The 7,983-nt window shown below is 37.9% G+C and overlaps 2 protein-coding genes across 2 annotated transcripts; both read right to left on the bottom strand.

The window, feature by feature from the left end:
* Nucleotides 1–454: 454 nt before the first annotated feature.
* On the bottom strand, nucleotides 455–3,212 carry LOC142535337 (pollen receptor-like kinase 4). The gene is made up of 3 exons (XM_075641754.1): nucleotides 2,355–3,212; nucleotides 1,615–2,202; nucleotides 455–1,369 (listed from the first exon to the last, which is right to left on the bottom strand). Exons 1-3 carry the CDS (start codon nucleotides 3,016–3,018, stop codon nucleotides 696–698), a joined length of 1,926 nt encoding a protein of 641 aa, XP_075497869.1. The 5' UTR covers nucleotides 3,019–3,212; the 3' UTR covers nucleotides 455–695.
* A 3,189-nt stretch (nucleotides 3,213–6,401) lies between these two features.
* Nucleotides 6,402–7,828, bottom strand: LOC142535332 (protein APEM9-like). The gene is made up of 4 exons (XM_075641752.1): nucleotides 7,706–7,828; nucleotides 7,395–7,580; nucleotides 7,205–7,282; nucleotides 6,402–6,465 (listed from the first exon to the last, which is right to left on the bottom strand). The coding sequence occupies exons 1-4, from the start codon at nucleotides 7,759–7,761 to the stop codon at nucleotides 6,402–6,404; spliced, it is 384 nt and encodes a 127-aa protein (XP_075497867.1). The 5' UTR covers nucleotides 7,762–7,828.
* Nucleotides 7,829–7,983: the final 155 nt, after the last annotated feature.

The raw sequence follows: 7,983 nt of genomic DNA, 5'->3' as shown, positions 1-7,983 counted from the left end.
ATCAACACTATAGATTATATTTTTTCTTTATCTCATATTTATTTTAATATACATTGAATTTTACTGTTTGACTAAATAAAATAGATGAAAATCATTAATTATTTGCAAACTTATAATCTCTTCTTTAGCTCATTTCTTTAACAACATTTATCAACAATAAAAGTGTGTTTCCGTGCAACGCACATGTCTTTTCCTAATCTTGAAAAATAGGTGGGTTGGGTTAAAATTTTAGGCGGGTCGGTGGCTTGCCATTGCCAATTTTTTTAAAGTTTTTTTATTAGCCAACATCACAAAAAAAATTAACGGGGACACGAAAAAAACAATTATTAAGATCAAGAAAGAAAAGATCAGTAACAACATCTCTCCGGCTTCATCCACCATCAAAGATCTACAGTAACCACGGAGACCCGCTTCGAAACCGGGCACGCATATAATCTCATGCTGTTGTAAAAACGATGAAGAGTTTTTTCCTTGTGGAAAGAATAAATTAAATATCAAGGATCGTTCACAGTTTTTATACAGCATATACATGATAATTAACAAGAGTTGATTTAATAATACATATCATAAAATAATTAGCAAAAACCAATAAAAAAACTGAAGGATCAAAATTGGCAGAGAAACTTCATAAAAAGCTGTAAGAAATGTGACATCCCCTATATGCTGATTAATTCAGCTCCAACTGGCTATGTATATTAAGACGTGGCATGATTGATATCATCGGACAACCCTCTTGAGGATCTCATGTCAACTTCACTTGTGTACGAGGAATAGAAATCATCATCACCTTCCTTCTCCTTAATTTCGTCGATCTTCCGCTCGACTTCTTTAATGTCAGGTCTCTTCTCAACTTCTGCATCACAGCAGTTCAATCCAATTTTCAACAGCTTCATCATCTCTCCTTCATATCGTTTGTTCGTCCCCCCCATTTCCTTGTCGAAAACGTTTACACTGCTGCTGTCATCTCGTAAAACGGATTCGACCCATGTCGCCAAGTCTGTGTCGCTTCCTTTGCCTTGCTGCAAGAAATTGGATGGGAATCTTCCGGTCAAGATTTCCAGGATTAGGATTCCGAGACTCCATATGTCGGTTTTCTTCGTGACACGCCCACTGTGCTTGTACTCGGGTGACTTGTAGGAGATCATGTGTTCTTGAGCATGTTCTTGAGTGATTACTGGGACGAGTCCATAGTCGTTGAGTCTCGGAGTGAAAGACCTGTCGAGGACCACGTTCGAGGACTTTAAGTGACCGTGGGGTGCTGTTAAACTCGGGAGCTGGTCGTAGAGGTATGACAGACCTCTGACTATTCCTTTCACGATGTTCAATCGGGTTGGCCAGTCGAGAGATGGAAGGCCGCGAGATCGGTTGCCTGAAACAAATTAAGTTTAGTAGGTCGTTAATCAAATGGTACAGTGTTACAAGTACTAGGGGAGAAAGGAATTTCAGCTGCAATATATATTTTCTACATGCAACACTAATGTTTTGGTTTAAACAGTTTCTTGATCCTGTTAGTCAGTCAGAAGTCAAAGTTTGGTGGCCAATAAGTTGTTTTTCTCTTGTTCTGCTTCTAGTCCTTTTTAGTTTTTGGAAGAGTGGGGGTTTTTTGTGGAATACCGTGAAGATGAACAGAAAGGCTGACATTGTCCATGAACTCGGAAACTAAGAGCTTCTCCTCTTTCCTGAAGTAGAACGCGACGATCGGAAGTAAGTTTGGATGATTCAATCGACCCAATCTTCTCATGTGCTCATGGAACTCTTCTCTGTTCAAATTATTCATATGCCTGAATCTTTTCACAACCATGACTTTCCCATCATTCAGAGCGGCTTTGTAAGTCGACCCAAATATCCCACTACCTAGGATCTCGGCCGAGGCCTTGAGTAAATCCGTCATGTCGAATCTGTCATTGAATTCTTTCAAGAACGTGAGCTTTACACTCTGATCAGACTTCTTGGATTGATCAGGCGGTGATGATCCTACAACAGCAACAGTGGATTGACCTTCTTCAATTCTGTTTAAATTGGTGATAGAAGGTGTTTGATTGGGTTGCTGTGGCGTTCTGTTGCGACCTAGAATGATGACTACTACTACAAGTGCTGCTAATGCAGCCGCCACAAGTATTGAGACGATGATTATTGTGCCGATGGACAGGTTACCTTTTGCACGGCAGGGTTTCAATGGCTCCCCACATAGATAATCATTACCTGCATTTCGGGAGAGATTAAATATGAAAGGGCAATGCAATTCATGGTGTAATAACTCTTTTATATCTCATAGTGAGAGAAATGTGATTGGAACATTGAATCTGCTCGACATGTAGCACAAAGTGCTGAAAAAAGGGGGGGAAAAAGCTTACCAGAAAATGCAGAAGCTTTCATGTGACTGAGGGTATGAGGAATCTCCCCAACCAATTGATTGTTTGATACATCGAACACTTTCAACCTGTCAGATTGTGGAAAATGAGGTATTGTTCCCTCAAATTCATTGTTTTCAAGCATCAACTCCATCAACTTCGGCAATGTAGTCAATGATTCAGGAATAGAACCCGAAAACTTATTGTTTGCCAAATGAACTTTCTTCAATGACAGCATCCCATTAAAAGTATTTGTTGGAATCTCCCCATAAAACTTGTTATTGGACAGGAAAATGCTTTTAAGGGAACCAAGTTTAGTAAAATTTGGTAAATTTCCATCAAAGTTATTGTTCATAAAGCTTAAAGTCCTCAAATTTCTCAACTCTACGAGGACGTCCACATCAATGACACCGCTTAATCCCATATTCTCAAGCTGAAGCCCCCAAACAAATCCACTTTCACACAATACTCCCCGCCATTCTTCATGGTAGCCGTTGCAGGGCGGTTTGGAACCGTCCCAGTTGGCTAACGCATCAGCATTTTTAAGGGATTCCTTGAACTTGCGCAAGATTTCAGCATCTGACTCGCCCAAAGACCAGACAAAATGCAACAACATGGCTAGAAAAAGCACCACGCCACCCAAGGGAAAGCGTCCTTTTCGACCCATTGTAATGTCGTGGAACGATGACAAGAGGTGGTGGTGCGCACACTTGTGTGCGCGCCCAAGGCATGGAATCCTACAAATGAGAAATGGCTTGTTTGAGGGCAGAAAATGGAGGAGGATGATATGAAAATCTTGTGGGTGTGGAAGGAGAGAGAAGGGTGGTTGTTGGTTACGGTTGAATCATCGGACAGGTGGTGAAAGTTTTAAGGTAAATCGACTGACAGTGTCCGTTATTTCATTGCATGGGATGTGGAAAGTTTTTTGCATGAGAAGTATGCGATAGGCCTTCCGTGTTTCGGCCGAAATACTTGGAGATTTGGACCTTTTAAAGTATGAATATGAATTTATTCTACGTATAGAGGTACGTGGGAACCACGTCTAATTTTACGGAGATTCTTAGAAAAATAGGATCTTTATCAAGTTCGAAAATATATCGGAACGTTGTTTGACTTTATTTTAAATAGTTTTCGAATTTAAATTTTGACCAGTAATGTAATGTTTAGATCGTGGCTTTGCTTGATGATTATGTGAAAATAATGGGTTAATCTTATGTTTGAACGCGGGTTGCAACCTGTGAACACCGAGAAAAGATGAATAAATGCGTAATATTTATGATGGAATAATTAAACAAGAAAATTGTGTAGGTTTTTTAGTTTTCTAAAAAAAGGTCATTTCAATTTGCTTGTGTGATTTGGCATCCTTTTTAACCAATTATACAATTTGTTACCAACTGGCAATTGCAACAATAGTTTGAACTTGCTTGGAAAAAGAAACTTGTCACTAATGTTGGCTTGTCTAACAGTAGATATATCATAAAGAAATAATCATGATTGAAAATTTTATTACAAGATTTCATGCATAAGACAGAATCATACTCTTTGAGAAAACCACAGATTTCATGCATCAGACAGAATCATATTCTTTGAGAAAACCACAGATTTCAAATTTACAGTAAGAAAAATTGCACAATGATTAGTCAAGAAACTTTGTATCGACTCAAAATTTTAGATCAAAGGGAATAATTTAAAATTTACAACACAGTCCTCTGAAACCAGAAAGATAGAAACTATCTTATAACATTGCTTGAAGGACATGTCAGAAGCTGTACAAATTTGAGAAACAACAAAAGATAACTGTCCTCAAATGCGTAGCCACAGTTTTTTATTGATCAATAATTTCTAACAGTGATTAAACCCAATTCAGATTCAAAATTGGAACATTAACAAATCAAATAGGGTTATGCATGGCTCAACCTGGAGATGCGGGGCGTCATCATCAGCTTGAAGTAGGAAGGATTGAACAGCAGCTAGAGGGTTCACCTGGTACGAGAATGCAAGTTGCCACAAGTCCAATAGAGCGTTTTTCATGGACACAGCTTTCTCGGTAAGAACCCTATAAACAGGACAAGAAACAATAGCTACTATACATATATTTCACGCTCATACATTATGCCATAGAACATGAAGAAAATGATAGGTATCAAAACTGAATCCGTGAAGTTTTTTCGCAAATGGGCAGAATAGAAACCAATAAACAAGTGTTGGCCTCTATGCATATGAAGATTGCATATGGTGTGAGGTAGGGGCAGAAGAGACCAAATGGGAACAAATATTCTGAATTCTATAAGTAGTTTGTCATGAATTACAAGTTTCGCCCCTCCCCAAATTTATCAAGAATAACTGACATTGCCTAGGACGTACAACAGTATCACCAGAAAAATAACCACCAATGCTTGATAAAATGAAAGACTAGTGGTGTATTCAGATAGGCTACGGAAATCAAGCTACAATCCCGATATAATTTGGAGCTAAAGGAGCATGCTTGTTTTATTCAATGACTAATTGCTTCAATATGAAACACCAAGAAACTAAATCTTACCTCTTCAAAGCAGTATGTTTTTTCCTTGTGAAATAATACAAAAGCAATAACAGAGAAGCGAGTACAATTTTCCCACTTGGTACAGCTAATTGAGTATTGCAAAACTTTAAATTGATGGTAGGAAACCACCAGATGCACTGGCTCTTTGTCGAGACAATTTCAGAATTTCTTCTTTTGTTGTACTCCCTCTGTTGGAAAGATTTACGGTTTCAAATCCTTTCGGATGTCCATTATATGGTTGTTGATCTTGTGAAGTATCATATTTGGTATTATATTCATCTGGCAGATGAGGTAACACAGAAGTTTGGGATGGACTCGTGACCATGGAAAAATTCAATGAATTCAATCTTCTCAAAGTTCCTGAAATATTCATGATTAGAGGTGTAATGCTCTTAGTTGTATCATGTCATATATCATGTAATCAGTTATTTTAATGCCTAAAATAAATTTAAAAAAGATGAATTTCAAATCAAGACAGAAAGCCATGCATGGCGCATGAGAAGTTTCTATGAAGCATTCTCTACCCTCGATATACTAGGTGGGTTACAGGAAATTGCATTTTTAGATGTTTACGAAGATTTCATATCATCATAAAACTTGAGACTAATATAAGCAACATTTTTGTTCAATGTCAGCATTCACGGTTTCTCTACTTATATCATATAGTAATAAGCTTATGCATGAAATATTCCTGTCACTAATTTTTCAAATAATTTAGTTCAAATAGCGATGAATAAAACGCTCTGTTGAAGAAATTTGTGTAAGAATTGGGTAAACATGGTCCCAAAGAATCAACATTTTGTGCATCTCTTGCTATTCATTAAGTACTTCAAAATGGTTCACAAGCACTGAAGGTAGGTAATTAAGAGCCCATACAGTAAGAAGTTCTGGTATCATAAAAAGTTTCATATTTCTCGAAACTATTATCGATTTTGGAAACTTGAAAAAGGGGATAAGCAATTTCAGAGTCACAGAAATAGTGGCAGAAGATTCCACCGAAGTTGAAGCGAAAGACAAATGCACTAGACATCATTATCAGAAGGCACAAAATTTTGACTTGAGGGGATGAGTAAGTTGCAGAACCAAAAGCTGCAGTGCAATACAAACATTCCATCACTATAATTAAATCCACAAAAATGGATTGATAATTGTAATCCCTGACAATTTTAAACAAAACCCATCAAGCCTGAATATCTCAGTGAGTGCTTAATAAATGAACTAAACGCTAAGAACACTTTTTCCCCACTCTCAGTGTCTCTCAAAGTGCAATAAAGCATCTACAGTTTACCTGACGCTTCTCCATGGGTAGCATAGCTTTCTCCACCAAGAGATGGCTAGATCTGTCTCCTTCAAAGTCATGGCAAGAAGTGTTATCACACGTAGAGCTCAACAACTTCTAAATATTTGTCAACTCCAACAGAAAACCTAAAACAAGATCCTTCTGTCTCTGAAGCACACGATTCTTCATCCAGGAGGGATAATATCGATCACCCACATATCTCCAGTTGTCAAGAATTCCTCAAGAGGGGGCTTGAACTAGCCGAGGGACTTTCTGACATGTGCAAACACACCCTGAAGGACAGGAAAAGTGCTTAGACCATGAACCATTGCCGCAAACAGAAATATTGGGAAAGAATGTAAAATAATATGCTAATAGGTTAAAAGTATTTCTTTTATTAGTAATTCTGCAGATACAGGTGAATGATGATGCTTGACACTGCGGTCTAAATCAATACCTAAACCCCCAAACAAAGGAGAAGTGGTTCTACTTATTCAGAGAATACCAACTAGCCATTTTTTTGGAGAAAAAATGAAGTCATCATTGTAAATCATCAAGAATTCATTTATCAGAAGTAAATAGGAAGACCACTATGTGCCTCTCAATTACATCATCTCATTCGTATGTTTTTTTTATTTCAAACCAACTATGACTGTGGCACCATATGTAAGAATCAATCATGTTGCAGCCAAAGAGGGGTCATGTAAGCACAGTGTTCTCCAGCTGGAAGGATTATAAACCAGTCAATTTGTACTAAGCTTTTAAAGCTGACTGAAATAGCATTTCTTTTGACTCAAATTATTGAACTTGAGTCCAGTTCGAGTAAAATTTCACTGAGCGTGTAGAGCTTTCAATCAAGCTCGAGCTTAAGTGCAAAGTATGTGATTTCTGCTACAATGAATACACCCCCAAAGAAATAATCTACATTAAAACGATACAAAGGTAAAAAAAATCCAGAACAAAATCGTAGAGACGGAAAAAAAATCACTGGAAACCAAATCATGACTATACAGTGCAAAAACTAGCAGGTACCCGGACAGGAAAACTTGAACAGGAATGGCGGCAAGCGAACCAAATAACAATTTGAGCTCGTTCAGTATTTCAGAAGTCCTGCAAATTACGCAAAAAAAAACAGGGACTAAATTCAATAAAAATTGCTCATGTAACTAAAATCTTCAAAATTAAAGATGAATTATTTCACAATTCAAACCATTCAAATTACCTCTGCAATTGCTTCAAGGACTGCACAAGAACCATGCCTGCTGATTCCAGCATATCCCCCCACTCATTTTCATCTATCTCCAGAACATCGCAGCCCCTTTTGCCGAGATTATGACTTTCAAGGCATCGCCTCAAAACAGAGGAAGATAACGCCACCGCTTCATCGAACATACAACAAACAAGAAGGCTGCAGCGTACAGATATTAAAATACGTAAGAATTTTCTCACGAGAATAGCCAACTAGCCAAGAATAGAATAAACAGCTTATGGGTACTTCCACATAAAAAAGTACGAGCTTTTTTAATCAATAACCTCTCTGCGCGTTCGATCTCCTCCCAGGTTGGCGTCTGTGCGACGGTTTCGGCCATTGTGTGTATGTGCTTGTGCGGTATTAGATTGAATATAATTGATAGATTTTAGCTAGACTAGTTCGACAATTTCCTTGCGCCCTGTGCGGGCATCGGGTTAAGTAGAGTCGAGTTCGGGTTCATTCTGTATGACCAGACCAATTGTGTAATCATCTCGACTTCTCAAACCCGTGGGTAATTTTGAACATATCTATTGGGTTATGTAGTGACATATCCATATAT

This window comes from Primulina tabacum, unplaced genomic scaffold (assembly GCF_025594145.1).
Source record: "Primulina tabacum isolate GXHZ01 unplaced genomic scaffold, ASM2559414v2 Contig942, whole genome shotgun sequence".
Classification (NCBI taxonomy): Eukaryota; Viridiplantae; Streptophyta; class Magnoliopsida; order Lamiales; family Gesneriaceae; genus Primulina; species Primulina tabacum.
Note: the sequence above shows the minus strand (reverse complement) of the source record. Positions and strands in the feature narration are given on the sequence as shown.

What these genes read in the sequence shown, in the direction of transcription:
- LOC142535337 (XM_075641754.1), bottom strand. Translation starts at nt 3,018, where the DNA reads ATGGGTCGAAAAGGACGCTTTCCCTTGGGTGGCGTGGTGCTTTTTCTA. An exon ending in GAAAGCTTCTGCATTTTCTG is followed by an intron (nt 2,203 to 2,354) that starts GTAAGCTTTTTC and finishes CCCGAAATGCAG; the next exon opens with GTAATGATTATCTATGTGGG. An exon ending in CCTTTCTGTTCATCTTCACG is followed by an intron (nt 1,370 to 1,614) that starts GTATTCCACAAA and finishes AATTTGTTTCAG; the next exon opens with GCAACCGATCTCGCGGCCTT.
- LOC142535332 (XM_075641752.1), bottom strand. Translation starts at nt 7,761, where the DNA reads ATGGCCGAAACCGTCGCACAGACGCCAACCTGGGAGGAGATCGAACGC. An exon ending in GAGATCGAACGCGCAGAGAG is followed by an intron (nt 7,581 to 7,705) that starts GTTATTGATTAA and finishes TGTACGCTGCAG; the next exon opens with CCTTCTTGTTTGTTGTATGT. An exon ending in TCCTTGAAGCAATTGCAGAG is followed by an intron (nt 7,283 to 7,394) that starts GTAATTTGAATG and finishes CGTAATTTGCAG; the next exon opens with GACTTCTGAAATACTGAACG.